The sequence below is a fragment of the Theropithecus gelada genome, chromosome 9 (assembly GCF_003255815.1).
Source record: "Theropithecus gelada isolate Dixy chromosome 9, Tgel_1.0, whole genome shotgun sequence".
NCBI classification, from domain to species: Eukaryota; Metazoa; Chordata; class Mammalia; order Primates; family Cercopithecidae; genus Theropithecus; species Theropithecus gelada.
The window spans coordinates 72,747,804-72,768,839 of NC_037677.1; the positions used below are offsets into that span (position 1 = coordinate 72,747,804).

Consider the following 21,036-nt stretch of genomic DNA (forward strand, 5'->3'; position numbering starts at 1 on the left):
TCTGACCTTCAAAAAACCAACAAGTACAAAATATTTAACAGAACAGAAAAAAAGAGAACCACCAACTCATTTTATGAGACAGTAAAAACCTTGAAGTCAAAGTCAGAGGACATAAAAATGAAACAGTGAAAATTATGGATATATGTATAACATTTCTAAACAAAACACTAAAAGAAATTAAATAACATAATACACGTTACAATCAAAGAAAGTCTAGCTTAACAAACAAATCAAGAACATTTCAATGTTATAAGAATCTAACAGAAAAATGAGAAAATAACATAAGCAGACAATTCACAGAAGGGAAAACCTGCACACTTTTAAGAGATATTGAGCTCTTTCCCTTCGGCGCGCCACTGAAGATCCTGGTGTCGCCATGGGCCGCCGCCCCGCCCGTTGTTACCGGTATTGTAAGAACAAGCCGTACCCAAAGTCTCGCTTTTGCCAAGGTGTCCCTGATGCCAAGATTCGCATCTTTGACCTGGGGCGGAAGAAGGCAAAAGTGGATGAGTTTCCGCTCTGTGGCCACATGGTGTCAGATGAATATGAGCAGCTGTCCTCTGAAGCCCTGGAGGCTGCCCGAATTTGTGCCAATAAGTACATGGTAAAAAGTTGTGGCAAGGATGGCTTCCATATCCGGGTGCGGCTCCACCCCTTCCACGTCATCCGCATCAACAAGATGTTGTCCTGTGCTGGGGCTGACAGGCTCCAAACGGGCATGCGAGGTGCTTTTGGAAAGCCCCAGGGCACTGTGGCCAGGGTTCACATTGGCCAAGTTATCATGTCCATCCGCACCAAGCTGCAGAACAAGGAGCATGTGATTGAGGCCCTGCGCAGGGCCAAGTTCAAGTTTCCTGGCCGCCAGAAGATCCACATCTCAAAGAAGTGGGGCTTCACCAAGTTTAATGCTGATGAATTTGAAGACATGGTGGCTGAAAAGCGGCTCATCCCAGATGGCTGTGGGGTCAAGTACATCCCCAATCGTGGTCCTCTGGACGAATGGCGGGCCCTGCACTCATGAGGGCTTCCAATATGCTGCCCCCACTTAATACTCACCAATAAATTCTACTTCCTGTCTAAAAAAAAAAAAAAAAAAAGAGATATTGAGCTTCACTAGTATTCAGAGAAAAATACAATTAATACCAAAACAAAAGTGAAGAATATTTTTACACACATGGTATTGGTAAAATTTAAGAAATCTGGCAATATCAAATATTGACAAAAAATAGGGAGAAAGTTGTAAAATTGAGATTTTGTACTTTGGTAAGAAAATTGTAAATTTCTAAACTACAAACACATTGTTTAGCAATTGAAAAATATCCAGTCAATTGAAGAAGTTTACACCTAATGATGCTACACTTCTTCCTTCAAGCATATTAGCTAGAGACACATTTGGCAAAAATACACAAAATGATATATACAACATGAGAATTGTAGCACTGTTTATAATATCAATAAAAGTGGATATAACCTTAAAAACTTCCGAAAAGAAAATGGATAAATAAACTGTAGTTTTTATTAATATGAAACAATGAAATAAACAGAAATTTAAATACATGAACTAGAGCTATACCTATCAATATTAACAAATATAAAAATCTAAATATAAGCAACAATGAGTAAAATGATACAGTATAACACATATATATATACACATTTGAAAGCCCAAGGAGCAATACCATATATTATTTGTAGATTCATGTATATATAGTAATAGTCTACAAATAGTCACAGAGAAAACTGCTGCTGATAATGACAGGAAAACAATTTGGATCAATATGCCCACAGAGAAAATCTGTGTGTATATGTGTATGAATGTACATATTCTGGATAAGACAGTCAAGAAGCTATAGGTAAAAAGAAATCAAAAGGAAAAGTAGACTTTATTTATATATTTGGAATTAGTGACGACAATAATGAAAAGGCTACATGTCAAAACTTGTTAACTGCATCTAAAGTTATGTTAGAGGGACTTTTTAGCATTAAATACGTATATCAGAAAGAATATACATATTCTTCTAGCTCAAATTCTCACTCAAGAAATTAGAGAAAAAGCAGATTAAATCTATAGAAAGTATGAGAAAAGAAATAATAAAGACAAAAGCAGAAACTTTAAGGAGACTAGAAAAACGAAAAATACTTTTGAACTCATTATCTGAGGCCAGAATTACTGTATTTAAAAAAGAAAACTGTCTAGGACATCAAAAGAGAGAAAATTACAGGCTAATTTACTTATGAAGATAAATGCAAAATGCTGAGCAAAATATTATCAATGGAAATCAAGCAACCTATACAAGGGGTAACACATCACAAGGAAACTGAATTATTCAAGGAAAGCAAGGTTGTTTAACAACATAAAACTTTGAAAATGAAGTCACCACATGTATAGAATAAGATGATTTGTGAACATTTCAGTAGATGGAGAAAAATTATTTGATAAACATTTATTTTCTGGGATAGGCTGGACATGGGATAGGCTGGATAAGGCTTCTAATGAATGATTTACATAACTCAATCCCCATAACCAATGGAAATGATTCCTTACATGGTAAAAGGGCATTTTAGATGTAATTAATTTGAGGATCTTGAGGTGGGCATATTCTGCAAGATTATCCTGATCAGGCCAATGTAATCACTAAGGTCCTTATTAGAAGGAGGCAGGAGGGGCAGTGTCAGAGAAGATGTGACCACAAAAGCAGAGCCTGGAGTGATGGCCATGAGCCAAGGAATGTGGACAGCCTCTAGAACCTGGAAAGGCAAGGAGACATATGCTCCTTTAGAATCTCCAAAAGGAAGGCAGCCTTGCTGATACATTTTGGACTTCTGTCCTCCAGAATTGTAAGGTAGTAAGTCTGTACTGAATTTGACTGATTTGTTACAGTAGCAATAGGACACTAATACTTTATCATTTATGATTTTAAAAATCTTAGCAATTAGGAAAAAAAGAAAACTTTTACATCTTAAAAGGCATCTATAAAAACATAGTACAAACATCATCCTTTCTGAAGGTGAAAGGTTGAAAGCTTTTCCTCTGAAATTAGATCCGAAACAAGGGTCTCAATATCACTTTTTAGATTTAATATTGTGTTAGGAATCCTACAAAATCCCAAAATGCAGGAAATATAAATGATAAAAAAAAGATTGGAAGAAAGAAAGAAAACCACCATTATTTATAGATGAATTAAAATCCGAAAGAATTTATAATAAACATTATAATGAAAAATTAATTTAGCAAATTAAAAGAAAAGAGGGCTCCTTGAAGATTTGGCTAATTCCATGTTTATTAAAGGTAAAAAATGAGCTTGTAACTTTTTTTTTTTTTTTTTTTTTTTTTGAGACGGAGTCTCGCTCTGCCCCCCAGGCTGGAGTGCAGTGGCTGGCTCTCGGCTCACTGCGAGCTCCGCCTCCCGGGTTCCCGCCATTCTCCTGCCTCAGCCTCCCGAGTAGCTGGGACTACAGGCGCCCGCCACCTCACCCGGCTAGTTTTTTGTATTTTTTTTAGTAGAGACGGGGTTTCACCGGGTTAGCCAGGATGGTCTCGATCTCCTGACCTCGTGATCCGCCCGTCTCGGCCTCCCAAAGTGCTGGGATTACAGGCTTGAGCCACCGCGCCCGGCCGCTTGTAACATCTTATAAGGCCAAAAATAAAGAAGTCCTCAAAAATAAAGAGGACTTGTCAAAATTACACAAAGCCAAGTTAAAGAGGCTTCCAACTGGCCATACTCGAGGCAAATTTAACTTGAAAATGAAAAGCGACAGTCATTACCATTGAATAAAATAAGAAACCATAAGTTCATACAAATATTAAGTAAATAAAGAAATAAAGGTGAAGAGAAAGCTCATCTTTATATTACAATAATTGAAAATGTGTTCAGATAGGAATCATAAATGAATGTTTAAACCGTTGAGTGCATATGTGAAGAAGAACAAGACATTTACTTAGACTTCAAGTATCTCTCAGCTTACTTATTAATTAAAAAAAGAAATGAATGGTAAAGAGAAATAAATGGTAGCTGTAAGGTGAAAAGATCTGGTGGGTACCACCTTAATTGAGTGATCAAAGTTAAAACCGCTAGAAGGAGACAAACCTACTTTATGTGCCTTCCGATGTATGCACTAGGGAGGAGAGGATAGACAGATATAGAGATACAAATACTATGTACATATATCTATGTGTATATGTGTGTGAGAGAGAGAGAGAGAGAGATGTATATGGAAAATTTAGAAAAACTGAAGAACCAAATAAATGGAGAAATATTAATATGTGCCTTATTCAAAAATTAGAATACTAATATTGTAAAAATGTAGATTATCCTCAAGTATACTTATTGGTTCCAAACAAAAGAATTCCAATTTTTATTGTGGAAATTGATAGCGATCGCCTAAAATACATATAAAAGTGCACATGCCAAAAATAGTCCAAACACTCTTGAATATGAAGCAAAAATGTGAGGGAAGTTACTCCATCAGGGATAAAGGCTTACTATAAAGCACTAATAGTTAGTTAAATAGTATGATATTAACATTAAGATGGACAAATGCTTCACCATAAAGAATGCAAACCATCTCATCTATGATTTATGATAAACATTCACTGAAGAGCACTATGTAAAAACATGCCCTTTTCAATAAATAAACATCACTGAGTCAATTGAATATCTACATGGAGAAGAAACAAAACCATCCCTACCACACACCATATACAACAATGGGTTCCAAGTAGATTGAATATCTTAACATGAAAGAAAAGGCAATAAATATTTGAGAAGAAAAAATGGGATAATATCTTTAAGACTTTGGGGTGGGGAAGTATTTCTCAAAATAAAAAAGAAAGCCATATCCATAAAGAAAAATATTATAAACATACACATGAAAAATAAGAATCTCTGTCAAATAAAAATTATATAAGTGAAAGGCAAGTAAGGGAATATATCTCTAACACATATAATTTGACAAGGGGCTCATGTGCATAATATATAAAGAATTCCTAAAAATCAGTCAGAGAAAAAAAACAGACAACTCAGTAGAATACTGGGCAAGAGACTTAACTAGTACCTCAGCAGAATGGGCCAATAAACATAAAAGTGTGCCACCTCATTAGTCACCAGAGAAATGCAAATAAAAATCACAATAACACTTTATAATAATCAAAATGGCTAACATTTAAAAACTGACCATGCCAAGTATTGGCAAAAATGCAGAGCAACGCCACCCTTTATACACTGCTGGTAAGAATGTAATTGTTAAAATCATTTTGGAAATTGTTTGGCATTATCGGCAAATTCCCCAATTTCCTTCTTAGATACGCATCTAACAAAAGCTTTGTGCGGAAGAATGCTCGCTCATAACAGGATTATTAATATTTGGAAACTGAGCACCATGAAAATGCCATCAGCAACATAGTGGTTAGAGAAATTATGATACATTGATACAATTGAATACCATATGTAATGAAAATGAACAACTACATCCACATGCAACAAAACAAATCTCGCAAACATCATTTTAAGCAAAAGAAATCTGCTACAAAGAGACAAAGAGTTTGATTCCAAACATATAGTTTAAAAACAGGTAGAACTTATCTACAGTGGTAAAAATAATAGAATATTGGTTATTTTTGAGGAGAATGGTGGAGGATGGCAGTTGTTAAGAAGCACAAGTTTGGAGGTACTCCTTGGGTGCTAGTAATGTTTTACTTTCTAACTGGAATAGTGTTTGCATAAGCCTCTTCACTTTGTGAAAATTAGTAAGCTGTATGCCTAACATTTATGCATATATATTAAAAATTCAACTAACAAGTAAAAGTTTACAAATGCCTAGGCCGGCTAGGCACAGTGGCTCACACCTGTAATCCCAGCTCTTTGGGAGACCAAGGCAGGTAGATCACCTGAAGTCAAAGGAGTTCGAGACCAGCCTGGACAACATGGAGAAACCTCGTCTCTTCTAAAAATACAAAATCTAGCCAGGCATGATGGTGGGAGCCTGTAATCCCAGCTACTCGGGAGGCTGAGGCGGGAGAATCACTTGAGCTGTCGAGGCGAAGGTTGCAGTGAGCCGAGATCACATCACTGCACTCCCGCCAGGGCAACCGAGTGAGAATCCATCTTAAATAAATAAATAAGTAAATACTAAGCATATGATAATTTTGATCCAATGAATTTATTTAAAATATTCTTTTAATTATCTTTTTATGCATGAAGAGACTTACATGACATAGGAATTGAAGGGCATATGTCCATGAGTTCCTTGTCCAGTCACAAATGATTGTTATGTTGTTCTTTACAGAAAACATAAAATGTTGGTGATGCCTGCTAGGATGAGAAGCTTTATGAGCTCCTTATCAAACTTGCAAACTCTTCTGCATGGAGAAATTTTGTGGAAGGAAAAATTGGTTTTCTGACCCTCTTTTCTGAATAGCTTGTATAGAGATTGATACCGTGTTTGCAGTTTTATTACATTTGAGTTAATTTATCTTATTTTATTATTAATATTTTATTACATTTATCACATTGACTTTTTGCCATTAAGTTATAATTGATACACCCTCTGGTCTCTGCTGTTTTGCCTTTATTCTTTGCATCTGCATACACACAGACGCACATACACACACATCTTTCAAATAACTATGGATGATTTGTAAACTACTTCTCATCTCGTTTTCCATTTCAGTCTCATTAAAATTTCCAAAGTCTACTCCAGAGTTCAAGTTTCTCAAAGATCAATCCAGACTTCACTTACCATTGGGTTTTGTTGATTCATCCCTCAAGGAGCTAATTTAAATTTATCCCCACTAGGTAATAGGGTAAGTCACTACTCTGTGTCAATATTTGCTTTAAGTTCTTTTCCACTTGATGGAGTTCATGAGGTGTTTAAAGCATTTTCTTGGCTCTCCAAGAGTAGGTTATGTATGTATATGAAAGTAAAAAGGAAATGAGTGTAAACTTTTCCAAACGGCCTTTCTGAAATGAATGATCATTTTATTATTTTCTTAGATAAAATTAACTCATTAGTGGGTGTATGGGGTGGGATTCCCTTCGGTAGTAGTTTTATTTCAACACAAGTTATGTCTTCAATTCTTTGACACAGGCAAAAATTCAAAAGAAAAAGTTTCAGTGTTGCAGTATGTTCTCTTAATATATAAAATATAAAAACATAACTCCCTAGACTTAGAAACATAGCTACAATAGCAACCTCCCACCTATGAGCCTATTAACTTTAGGTTCTGACTGTAGGATGACAGGAGTTGGCCAGTGAAAGAATAACATTTCTGAGAGTTCATTTTACTTTAGAGTCACTTTTGCATGAAATGGTAGCATCCCTCCTGGGAACTGGCCTCAATGCATCTTTCTGTAAATTACTTACCATATATCAGTCTTGATTCAATAGACTATAAAGTATAGGTGCTTTTTATTGGCAAGAACTTAGGACATTTTTACAATGAAAAATAATGCTCTCCAGCAGGAAAACTTAAAAGAATTAAGAGTTATGGGACTATAGGAAGAAACTGACCACTTCTTCCCTTTTACAACCATTCCCTTATCTTCTCTTCCAGAACTGTCATGTGTGACCTTCCGATTCTTCTGCTGAAGAAAGGAAGACTAAAGTTATAAAAATAATTTTAACTCAAACTTATTTTACTCAACTCACATAATTAATTCAACAATATCTCAAGGTTTCTTTTCCCTTAAACCATTTTTCCCCTAATTGCCTGATTTTCTAATAGGAATTGGAATCTTCCTTTCGAGCCCACTCAGAGCCTGATTTCATTGTGTCATAATACTGGAGACTAGAGAACTGGACTGCATATTAAACTTACTTTACTTTAAGCCTTCTTGAATTAGTTTCTATTGGATATTAGATTCTTTTAGTAGCTAAGAAACCGTGAAGATTGTGGTGCAAGATGCTTTGATGTAATCAAGAGGGACGTGCCTCTATCATTAACCATTATAAATTGTTTCTTTCTGAAATAAAATTGCATATTTGTAGCATAATCCTGTTTTTTAATTTTTATTACTTTGTTTGGTTTAAATGTTTTTTTACAGGGTTCACAATTATAAGTGGGCTTACCCGTTAAGGAAACTGGCATAAGTCCAGGTTCACATACATAGGAAAAATCCAGAGAGAGGTTCAACAAAAAGCCCTTTAGTACAAATGATCTCTGAAGGAGGTATAAATATAAATTCACTTTGGTAGTGTGGTTCCCAGAGGAAAATCTTCACTATTGGAAAAAGATCATCATGGAAGAGTCAAACTGCTAACCAAAGTAGGTTGCCTGATTCTATTTTCCTTTTCTTCTCTCTCCCTTGCCATGGAAGGAAAAAGAGCAAGTAGAAACCAATTTAGAAACAAATAAGGCTGAACACCTAAATTTGAGAAAGAAGTGAAGAAAGTTAGAATCCCCAGAACCAGATAAAGAGACAAAAAGTTAAGGGAAGTAGAATTACTACATATCTTCATTTTAGTAAGTTAAATGCAGGCAATAAATGGCCTGGAGCTGTGAATAAAATGTGTGTCTATTAAGAAGAAAACACTAAATCTTCATTCATAAATAAAAAACAGGGCTGAATTTAGTAAAAAGGCACTAATGATGGAAAGATCTTTAGCCAATCCGGTCACCTTATTAGAAGAGAGAATTGAGGATCAGAGAAATTAAATGCTGTGTTCAAGCCTAGGCAGCTTGTTAATAATGGGACTAGAACTATAATTGACATTTGAAATTTCCACTCTCACCCACAATACCCAAAAGGCTGCGTGTCTTTAAACTTTTGCTAATTTGCATTCATTCCACAGTTATGTCTTAAGCATTTTCTCTGTACCAGGAATCTTGTTTAATTCTGTGGATACAAGATACAGAGATATTGTATAGGAGCTACAGTCTTTACACTTAATGGAACTTAAAGATTTTGAGGAAAGTCAACATTAAACCATTATTTACTAAATGGATTACAACCGTAACGAGTGCTACAAAGATGCAGAGACTGATATAAAAAACTTTTGCAAGTACCAGCTATTTATCTAGGGTGTCAAGCTCTACTGCTCTGCTGTAGTTTCGGTCACTATGGTAGTTAAAACACATTTCTCTCCCTCTCTCTCTCTCTTCATTATACCTCTACTCTCTTGAACTTTTGACATTGCTAACAGTTTTTTCCTCTGTGTAGCTCCCTGCTCTCTTGACTACACCTTTACTTGGTTGATGATTTACCTCTCAGTCAACGTAGTGCAAGGGGTTTTGGGATACAGGCCAGGTTATAGAGTGATTGTAGGATGGGTTTGTAGCTTCATACCTTGAAGAAGACAGGAGCTAAAACACAGTTTTTGGGGCTGAAACCTCAGTGGTGTCAAATGGATGGCTGTAGTAGAAGTTTACCTATAGCACAATGAAAAGTGTCATCATTATTCTGTGGGTAAACTTGGAGAACATGAGCATGGGACACGTGGACCCAGTTGAAATTTTCCCAGACATATTTGTATTTCCAGATGCTTAAAAATGCATGCAATTTTTCTTACCGTACAAGAATGCCTAAACAAACTGAATGTAAATTAAGCAATTAATTAAGGCACATGATTTGCATTACATAGACTGCTATTATATATGAAAAGAAGATAATTTCATATTTAAAATATTAAACTTACATGTTTCTTTTCTCCCTAAATCATAATGTCCTGCAGCCCTCTGCCATTATAACTCCAAGAAAGGACAAAATTTCTGCTCTGGGAAAGACACTGTCAAGATAACTGAAAGATGAACCACAGACCAGGGGAAAACATTTGTAAAAGATGTATATGATAAAAGACTTTTATCTAAAATATGTCTTTTTTTTTAAAAAAAAAAAAAGCCTCTTAAAACTCAACGGTTAGAAAGCAAACAACCCAATTTAAAACAATGGGCCAAAGACCTTAACAGTGACCTCACCAAAAAAGATATATGGATGGCAAATAAGCAAATGAGAAGATGCCCCATATCAATGTCAACAGAGAAAGGCAACAATGAAATAATCCTATGCACCTTTTAGAATGGCTAAAATCCAGAACACTGACAACACCAAATGCTGGAAAGAATGTGGAGCGAAAAGAATTCTCATCCGTTGCTGGTGGGAATGCAAAATGATATAGCCAGTCTGGAAAACAGTTTAGTAGTTTGTTAGAAACTAAATATAGTCTTACCATGTAATTCAGCAATTGCACTCCATGATATTCACCCAAAGGAGTAGAAAACTTATGTCTACAGAAAAATCTGCACACAGATGTTTATAGCAGCTTTATTCATAATTGTCAAAACTTGGAAGTACCCAAGATGTCCTTCAAGAGGTGAATCAATAAATAAACTGTGGTATATCCAGAGAGTGGAATATTAGTCAGCACTAAAAATAAATGAGCTATCAAGCTGTGAAGAGACATGGTGGACACTTAAATGCTTTTTACTAAGTGAAAGAAGCCAATAAGCAAAAGAAGCCAACCTGAAAAGACTACATACTGTGTAGTTCCAACTATATGACATTTTAGAAAGGCAAAACTATGGAAATAGTAAAAATCAGTGGTTGCCCAAGGTTAGGGAGAGAAATAGATGAAGAGGTGAGCACAGAGGATGCTTAGGGCAGTGGAGGTATTTTATATGATTCTGTAATGATTGATAAATGCAATTGTATGTTTATTCAAGTCCATAGAATGTGCCACACCAAGAATGAACCTTAGTGTAAACTATGGACTTTGGGTGATAATGGTGTGTCGGTGTAAGTTTCTCAGTTGTATGTAACAAGAGTACCACTCTGGTGGGGGATGTTGAGAATGTTGGAGGCTATGCATGTGTGGGGGAGGGATATATAGGAAATCAGTAACTTCCACTTAATTTTCTTGTGAACCTAACGCTGTTCTAAAAAAGCAAAGTCTTAAAAAAAAGAAACAAGGGCAGATAATACTTACGAAAGAATGTAGTGGAAGTCCTTGCCAGCCAGGAAGTGAAAGTGCTCCCAGTTACGGAAAGAAAAAAAGACATGGAGAATGAATGTTAGAGAGAAATGTCCCGTCCTCTTTAGAGTTGAAGCAATCTACTTGGTGGAAAGAATAGAAACACCCAGATAGGTTATGTGTGTGTGTATTTGTGTGTGCACGTGTGTGTGTGTGTGTGTGTGTGTGTGGCAGGGTGAGGGGAAGGTTTGAGGGGGTGATGGGAGACGTGTAATGAGACAAGAAAAAATACCTGCTAGAATACTCAGAGAGGTGGAGAGAGGGTGTGAGAACATCGAGACAGATGTTTCACTTTCCCAGGACATCCGATGAGGCTCAGGAGTAGCAAAAAAAAGCATAGAAGGAACAAGGTGAGGCTTGAGCCTCAGAGACTTCTGCTGGTTTTATATCTTGTCTACATGTGGTACACAAGAGATTTAGAAATATCTAAGTGTCTCTCTTCATCTGGAACAGTGGTCCCCAACCTTTTTGGCACCAGGGACTGATTTTCTGGAAGACAATTTTTCCATGCACCAGGGCCAGGTCAGGGGGTGGGGCAGCGATGGTTTCAGAATGATTCAAGCACATTACATTTACTGTGAACTTTATTTCTGTTATTATTACTTTGTAATATGTAATGAAATAGAGTTACAACTCACCATAATCTAGAATCGGTGGGAGCCCTGAGCTTGTGTTTCTGCAGCTAGATGATCCCATCTGTGGATGATGCGAGACAGTAACAGATCATCAGGCATTAGATTCTCAAAAGCAGTGCACAACCTAGATCCCTCACATGACAGTTCACAATAAGGTTCGTGCTCCTATGAGAATCTAGTGCTCTGCTTATCTGACAGGAGGTGGAGCTCAGGCAGTAATGCGAATGATGGGGAACAGCTGTAAATACAGGTGAAGTTCGCTTGCTCTCCCGCTGCTCACCTCCTGCTGTGTGGCCTGGTACCTAACAGGCCATGGACTGGTACCCATCTGTGGCCTGGGAGTTTGGGATCCCTTTTCTAGAAGGCTGAGTTTCAAGCCTACCAGAAGGCTGAGTTTCAAGCTTACAGGCCTGTTGAAGAGCTTCTGTAAAGAGAAACTAAGTGTCCCCAGAGTGAAAACTGTGGGTTGGACACCATTAATTAGAGGTGAGATGAAGGAAATGGCAGAGAATGAGATGATCTGCATGCCAACAAGAATAGAAGTAGGTAAAGAATTACTACATGACTTAGCAATTCTACTCCTAGGAATAGACCCAAAAGAATTGAAAACAACTTTTCAAACAGACACTTGTACACAATTATTGATAACAGCTTTATTTGCGATAGTCCAAGAGTAGAAACAAGCCAGCTTTTCATCAAGAGATGAATGGATAAACAAAATATAATATATCTATGCCCTGGAATATTATTCAGCCAAAAAAGGAATGAAGCATGGATGTATGCCACAACATGGATGGCTCTTGAAGACCATATAAGTTATATATGCCACACACACACACACAAACACATATAATATGGTTAATTTATATGAAATATCTAGAATAAAAAAATTCATAGAGACCTAAAAATATATTGGTAGTTGTCAGGGGCTGCAGAGAGGGGGGAATGGGTGATGAATGCTTATTGAATACACAGTTTCTATTTGGACCGATGAAAAGGTTATGGAAATAGAGAGCGGTGATGATCACACAACATTGTGAACGCACTTAATGTTACTTAACACAGCAAATGTACTTAATGTTACTTATTTGTACACTTTAAAATAGTTAAAATGGTAAATTTTATTATATGTACATTTTACAATAATAATAATAGAAGTAGGGCTTTGTCAGCAGGGAGTGTTGGCTGACTACCCAGTTAGTTAGTGACGGCTAACTGCTCAACAAGCTTTATACGTGCCTAAGAAACATAATATGAATTTCACTAAGTGAGTACTTCATTGTTGAGCACCAAAGCTGGACACCTGGGTGGGTCAATGGAGGCCCAGAAATGAGCATGAAGAGCCTTAGTCCCAACTACCCACCATCAGGATAAAAAATATCCTTGAAACCAGAAACTGCCTTGTGAGCAGGAGGAAAGAAGCAGATGTGGTAGGGATTGAACTTCCAATTCCCTTCATAATATCTAAAACAAAACTGTTCAAATCAAAAGATAGGATTTTCAACTTAAAGGGCCTCAGACTGTAATTGGTAAGTTTTGAAGTATTTTTTTTTTCTGCAGCTGGAAGGGATGTCTCAGAGTAAAATGAAAACAGTAACAGAAAATAAAAAGACCACTTTTGTGCATATTTTATTAGAGTATATGTGTTTCAGGTTTTAATGAGATAAAAATCAGGAGCAACAAGTGTACAGTGTATAACCCTGTGCAGTGTACAGTTAATAACCCATCTCTTTTGTTTGAGTAACTTTTTGCATTGTTTATCTTAACAGCATTGAGGAAAGTGACAGAAATGTTAAGAAGTGCTGTTTCAGGGATAGTGCTTATGGTGACAGAAGATGTTGCTCTCAAGCAGAAGTCCATATGAAGTCAATATTCCCTGATGTTTGGGTATTACAGCACTACACTTTATAAAAACAACCATTATAGAGAAATTCCTACAGGGTAAAGACTTGTGTTATAGAAAGACTGAAATTCTTGAGCATTTAACCAATACTCACCCATTTAAACAACTGTTTTATCATGAACTTTTTTGATAATGTGAGACTTCCAGTTGCACACTTATTACATCATAACACAGAGGTCTCTCACAGAGTTTTCAAAATATTTTAAAGGATTTCTCTTTTTAAAAATTTGGATATTTTACATGCATGTATACAGATTTCATGTTTTTCTTGAGAATTTTGCAGAGATTACTATCAGGCTTGAGTTCCCACATGGCAACAATCAGAACAATCAGGATTTGACACAATCCCCAATCCTCCTTATTGTCTCTCCAATGCCACTTTCACTTCGCTCATTTTAGACAGTTTGATCCCTATGGGCATTGGAGTTCACGCTCTGCTGTAGTCAAATGTATGTGATTTTAGCCAATGAAGATGATTACACTGGTGAATCATATGATTTGGCTCAAGTGTCAAAATCCCAAACATTTTTCTGTCACTGGATGGCAAACTCCACAGACTGGGTCACAGAGTGATTGCAGGGTGGGCTCGTAGCTTCAGATCTTGAACAAGAAGCTAAGAAGGACTGAGGTCATAGGATGTGTACCGCCACCCTTAAAACAGAATATTTTACTAACCAAGACAGGATTATGTAAATTAGATTGTGTGTCAGTCCATTCTCACACTGCTAATAAAGACATTCCCAAGGTTGGGTAATATATTAAAAAAAAAAGAGGTTTAATTGACTCACAGTTTCATATGGCTGGAGAAGCCTCAGGAAACTTACAATCATGGTGGAAGGAGAAGCAAACATGTCTTTCAAGGTGGCAGGAGAGAGAATAAGAGCCAAGCAAAGGGGAAATCCCCTTATAAAACCATCAGATCTCATGAGAACTTACTATCACAAGAATACTATGGGGGAAACTGCCCCTATAATTCAATTACCTCCCACTGGATCCCTTCCTCAACATGTGGGGATTATGGGAACTACAATTCAAAATGAGATTTGGGTGAGGACACAGACAAACCGTATCAGGTTGTAAATTGCAAAGTGATATGCATATATAAGGCAGTATTATAGTGTTGTCATTAACAAGCATTCTGGAATTTAGCCAAAGTTCCTAGATGAATATTGGATGACGATGATAATTTTGGTACGGAAAATATCCTAGATTAGCTAAGAAAACATCCTGTGGTGGGAAAAGTGAAAGAGCCTTAAGACACCCATAAAAAAATTATACTTGAAATGTATACATTTGTGTTAGAGAGTGTGAAGCCCTCCTAGTGCATAGATAAATAAATGCATTAATTTGAAAAATAGAGTTTTAATTTTAGTGCATGAATTTCTCAATAGTTGTCGGTGCTTTTAGGAAAATGATATCTTTATCCCTCTGTCATTTCTGTTGATTTAGGACTCATTTTTACAGAAAAAAAGTCACAAACCTCAAGATTAAGCAACTAGTTTAAGGTCATACCGTAACTCAATGCAGAAAAAAAAATGAATTTCTGCACTGTTTTAATCATTGTGACCTAGTTCTTCCAAGGTACCAAGGCCTAGTTAAATAAGCTTTTCATTTTTCATTTTATAAGGATTGATTAAATAATGGCTCAAGATTGTCATTGAAATTTTATGATTTTAATTAATTGCATAGCTGTCAATAGCTTTGTAGAGATTCATTAAAGATGATTCTGGATGTGATGTAAAAATTGATTTTCTTTCAGAAAACTGATCACTGAGAGGTTTGAGTGCAGAATTCTTTTAGAAATGTACTTTGATTTCTTAATAGGATTATGGTTAATCTCTTGATGAATGATGATGCAAAATCCTTTATTCTTGACTGTATGCTTTTTAATAGTTAATTTTGCAATACTCTATTATTGTATGTTTTCTTTGGCTCTGCCAATAAGCACAGATATTAAAATATTTCACAGACTGAAGATCTCTCTTACTGATCCACTCTCTCCAAGAAAAGTGTTAGTAGAAATTAAATAAAAACAAAAAAATCCACTTGTTATTTAATGTAAAATTCACCCTGAAAGATAAAGAGATGATTTGTAAGATTTACTTGAAAATCTAATTTCCTGGATCTTTTTGGGCCAAGATAGGTTATAAAATTATTTTTCATCTTGGTTCCTTTAGGTTAGTTACAAATTTCTGGTAAGAAACAAAAATGGAACTGTGAGAAACATTTGAGATAATGATAAAATCAGAAATTTGTGGTTGTGGCTTGCCTTTGTTTCAGCTGAGACACAGCTGAGGTTTTCCACTAAGTGTATTGGAAAATAAAGGAAGAGAAATTATTGCCAAAAAAGTAAATATAATAATAGCTGAATATATATATTAAATTATTTCCCAAGGAGCCTTTGTGTGAGAGTCTGTCTGATAGTGCACTTCAATACATTTACATCTTGGAATTTTAAAGGGTCTGTCTATCAGTGTGCTTTCTGAATGGGTTTTCAATTGCACAAATGGTCTCTATCACATGAAAAGCAATACTGGTTTTTGAAAGGCAATGTACTTATTGTGCTACCCACATGGGACTATCAGTGCCTATTGGCTACCAACAATTACCTTTGAAATGAAAAATATTGTTTGTATCAAAGAACTGTTTGAGTCTAAAGAAAAAGCTTTGCAGCCTGCCAATCATCCCCGTATCCTGAGGATTTATTGTTGGGAGTTTTATACAATTTACATGCAGAACCTGAAAATGACTCCAGTGAGTTATATAACCCCATGGGGTGTTTTTGCTCTGGTTAGGTTGCATTTCTGACACTGCTGACATCAGATTCTTTTTGTGTAGGCAGGAACTAATGCCCTCCTATTTTTAGATGTCTGAAGTCTGTCCAGCAATCGTTATCATCAGTGATTACTTGGAATGCCTTTTTCCTCTTGATTTCAGAAAATCACCTTTATCAGTGCAGTAGGGGATTAAGGAAAACAGTTATTATAAGCATCTCTCCACATTATTGGTTTGGAAAAGCAGCAAATAGAATAGTGAGTATCACCTAGATTATCAGAATAAGTTACCAGGGATACTAAATTTCCAGTAACTAAAACAAGTTCAAGGATCTCTATAAATCAGTATTTTAGAATTTTTTTCTTAACCAAGATCCTTTGAAAAAGCTTTATCATTCATTTTTAGATCATGGAACTGAGCCAGGCTGTCATTCCAAAATGTATTCTATATCCAAAAAATGCATCTATAATTTCTTTATAGTGTGTGGATGCCATGGCAGCAAACTCCTCTGGAGACATAAGACATGCCAATGTCATTAAACAATCCATATGTCTGCCTAATGCTGCAGAGTGAGTTATTGTAAAGCCTGACATAAAAAGATACGTTATTTGATAAATATATAATAGGATATTTAGTGGAGGTTTAAGTGTTACCAGATACTCATGGGGTCTTCTAGGCATATTTCCAAAGGAATTCTTGTCTTAGCCTTGTCTTTCGGTTAATAATTCTGATTATTAACAGAAAGAGACTTTTTATTTTAATCAAAGACATATAGATTTTTATATTTCAAACTAGAAAGCAAAATGAGCTAAAAGAAAAGAAGGATTAGCGTGATGTAGAGAATATTATTGCTCTCATTTATAAAGTAAAACATATTATAATTATAAATATTCACTAACAGAAGGAATCACTCCATGAGTAATACTCTTATGTGTGTATGTGTTTTGAGGGAGATGACTATTTATATTTTGTATATATTTAATGACCAAAAATATATGTATTTGTACTAGCTGTATATTAATTATATATAATATATTATATATAGTAGCTTGCTTTTAATATTTTATTTTATTATATCATATTCCAAAATGTTCAAGAGACCATAGTGTGACCATAAAAATATTAAAATCTTTTTCCTGTTTGGGAACCTGCTTTTAATTTCATATCAATCCCAAACCACAAACATTGGTTAAGTAAAAAAAAAATGACTACTTACTCTTTGGCCCATTGAGTGTTTTGGCTTTATCTGTGTGCTACAACTAAAAGACCTATTGAAGAACATGAAAATGAGAAAAATTCAATCCATTCGTTTAATTTTTCTGTGTAACAGAAGATTCCCATTATTTGTAGTTTACAGGGGACACCTGGGTGACAATGAGAGACATGTATAATTTGAGAGTCATTGGGTTAAGCAGCTGAATGTTGTGGGTTTATGAGTGGAGAGGAAGCAAAGTATGAAAGCAGATCTTTTTGGCAGCAACAAGGTAAGGATGCTACAGGTCCTGGGAGGCAAACAGAAAAAGGACAAGGTCAAGTGCAGATCAAGACTTGAAGTAGAGTCAGTCAAGACAGTACAACGAGTAGATTAACTCTCAATTGGCTTGCACACAACAGGAAAAGAGTCTATTTTTAAATTTGTTTTTGTTTATTTACTCAACTGCTTATGACATTCCTGACTCCTGAAAGATATTTGGATGTTTACAAAAACAATGAGGTCAAAACAACTTCTGGGGTAGGGAGGAATTAAAGAACCAGGGACATCTGAGTACTGTGTTCAAGGTGATGGAGTGGCAGGGAAATAAGACATCTGGCCAGCATATTGGTACTCATGTGGATGACAAGAGTGGGAGGCACAGAGATGGACAAGAAATGCCAGGGAGATTAACATGGAATTTAGAAACTTAAGTAAAGAACTGGACTCAAATGTAATGAGAAAGAAGACTGGAATGAAAGAATGTGATAACTCCCATTCCCATTTCTTCTTGGCGAGAAAGAAGATTGAGGATGAAGCACTGCCTCTGCTCAAACCAGTGTTTGATATGCTTCCTGTTATGTCCTGGACAAACCCCCAAGGTTGCTGGGACTTGCAACGAAGACAAACCTATGGACCTGGATGAAAGTGGGGAGGAAGGAAGAGGGATGGGACTGGAGATGTTCCTAGGAAGAAAGTAGTTGGGGACAGGAAGAGCTAGAAGGCAGGAATCAGGCATGAACTGCTGAGAGGATAAACCAGGGGGTGAGAGGTGAGAACATAGTGGAAGGGAAATGGAATCTAAATGAGACATGATGTTGGCCCTGAAATGTAACTATTAATTTTAAAAAGGTCAAGAAGCTGGCTCATATTTTGTTTACTTTCAGCACCCTTGACTTTCATTCTCACAAAGATGGTCCTAGAAGTCTTTGTTCCCTTTCTTTCTCTCCCTGAACCTACACTCTTGTCCTGTTGCTTAGGATCCTTCTGTGACAGCCTCAGTGCTGCTGGCATGTTAGCATCGGAATACCCAATGTAGTGTCTGTATATCACAACTGCTAGGCTTATTGGAAAAATGGTAGTTTTTAGGATGTAAACATGAATTAATATCTTGCAATCCTTCACATGGTGCGACATTAAAAAGAAAAAGACAGTTAAATACAGTTTTGTCTTCATTAGTATGAAGAAAATAGGAAATACCTTCTTTCCCTTCTCCAGCAGTGTTGTTTCTTCATCTTGGTCCATAGGCTCAAGATATACAATTCCTTTTCATGCTTTTCTATATGTATATCATGATTGGAGTCAAACCAGAAAATTCTGAGGCTAATTAACAGAAATTCAAACTATGCCATATTCAGAAACATCTCAGAAATTTAAGTTGGATTTAAGGTAGTCTTTTGGTCTCCCCAACTCTGACCCATCCCTTCCTCTCCTCCCTCGCTCCCTCCCCCCCTCCCTCCCTCCCTTCCTTCTTTCCTTCCTTCCTTCCTTCTTTGTTTCACCTTTATTGATTTCTTACTCTACTTCAGATCCCTTGTGGGGTATAGGGTTAATTTTAGTGAAAAATACCTAATATTTTCTCCCATGGATTATACAGCATATTTCAAAAGGAATAAAACTAAACATATAATTGCAATTTAAAGTAAGTACTCTGAAAGGGTAGTGGGTGCTATAGGGGATGGGAGAATGGAAGGTATTAAAATAAACCTTCCTCCAAAAATTGTTCTTAAGGATAGGAGACAATACTTTGACAACATCAGTGTTTTGGGGGAGAGAAAAGCCCAGAAGACTACTCCAGAGAGGAGGAACATTAGGTATCATGTGACAGTAAATATACTCAAAGAACTGAAAGAAATTCAAATAGGACCAGACTGCTCATCACAATTGTTAGGGGAACTGGCAAGAGGTGAGACTGAAGAGATAAATAAGGCCCAGCATGACACCAGGAATGTGCGGGTGGTTCAAACTCAGAATGTATGTTGATGAAATACACAATATTAACAGAATGAAAAAGTAAACCCAGTATCTTCATATCAATAGATGCAGAAAAAGATATTAGATAAACATTCATTCATGAAAATTTTTTAGCAAACTGAGATTAGAAGGACAGTTTATAATGGGTATCTCCCCCCAGAATGAAAAGAAACATATGTTATATTAAAATATAAGAAGCAATCCCAGCACTTTGGGAGGCCGAGGCAGGCTGATCACCAGGTCAGGAGTTCAAGACCAGCCTGGCCAACATGGTGAAACCCTGTTTCTACTAAAAATACAAAAATTAGCTGGTTGTGGCGGCACGCGCCTGTAATCCCAGCTACTGGGGAACCTGAGATTGGAGAATTGCTTGAACCTGGGAGGCAGAGGTTGCAGTGAGCCAAGATCCCCCCAGCCATTGCACTACAGCCTGGGCAAGACTCCGTCTCGGGGAGGGGGAGGGGAGGAGGGAAGGGGAACCTAAGAAGCATGTCACTTAAAGTCAGAAAATGTGCTTCTATCACCATTTTTCTTTTACATTATAATGGCAGTAGTAGACAAGAAATAAAGAAAGAAAAAGAAGTAAGATATAAGAATTGGAAAAAGAGCAAGAGACTGTGCTTTCCTTAGAAAATTTCCTTTCAAACTAATAAGCAAATGATTGAATTGTGAAGGGTTAATTCAACCTTTATGTCAACTGAATTGCTGATTAAAGCAAAAATTTTAACCCACCAAACACCCCAGTTGATAATATAACTTAAATGTGGCAATAGTTTTGTGTCAGCAAGTTACAGACCAAAGTAAATGTTCCGTTTGTCTTTCCTCAGTATCTTTTATTATCCAATCTGTCTTCAATTTCCTTGCCAGTTACATTTCAGTAGTTACCTGATGTGTGCATGCAAACTGTAAATGAGTGTGGGAGCATGTTCTATAAGTATCTTTTTTTATTTTAGAGTGTGCCCGGAATCCAGTGACTAAAAACTACGATGACCGCAAGATTTTGTTATGATAGAGTCTTTTAGAAGTTGCACAGGACATTTTATAACAATATTCTTCCTCAAATGAAAACAAACAGAAATTCTATACAATGGTTTTGAATATTAACAAGTATCTTGAGTATATAAATACTGCAAAATACATTACTGTAGGCATTACTGGCTCTTTGACCTCTAATTAGTTTTCTTCAGCTTGTTAGCGCTGTTTGCTGGCATCTGTTACAGTGAGGCCAAACTTCACAGAAAATATTGTAAATCTTAATGTCACGTGCACTCCCTATTTTATATAAATCATGTTAGATTTATAAAAATTATATT

At 36.3% G+C, this 21,036-nt stretch overlaps 1 protein-coding gene across 2 annotated transcripts; it reads left to right on the forward strand.

The window, feature by feature from the left end:
- The first annotated feature begins 332 nt into the window (after positions 1-332).
- LOC112631143 (60S ribosomal protein L10-like) lies at positions 333-1,099 on the forward strand. Of its 2 annotated transcripts, XM_025395702.1 has the most exons (2): positions 377-456; positions 565-1,099. In XM_025395702.1, the coding sequence occupies exons 1-2, from the start codon at positions 377-379 to the stop codon at positions 1,019-1,021; spliced, it is 537 nt and encodes a 178-aa protein (XP_025251487.1). In that variant the 3' UTR covers positions 1,022-1,099. The 2 variants fall into 2 exon arrangements, with proteins under 2 accessions (XP_025251486.1, XP_025251487.1); XM_025395701.1 differs by having other exon boundaries at positions 333-1,097.
- Positions 1,100-21,036: the final 19,937 nt, after the last annotated feature.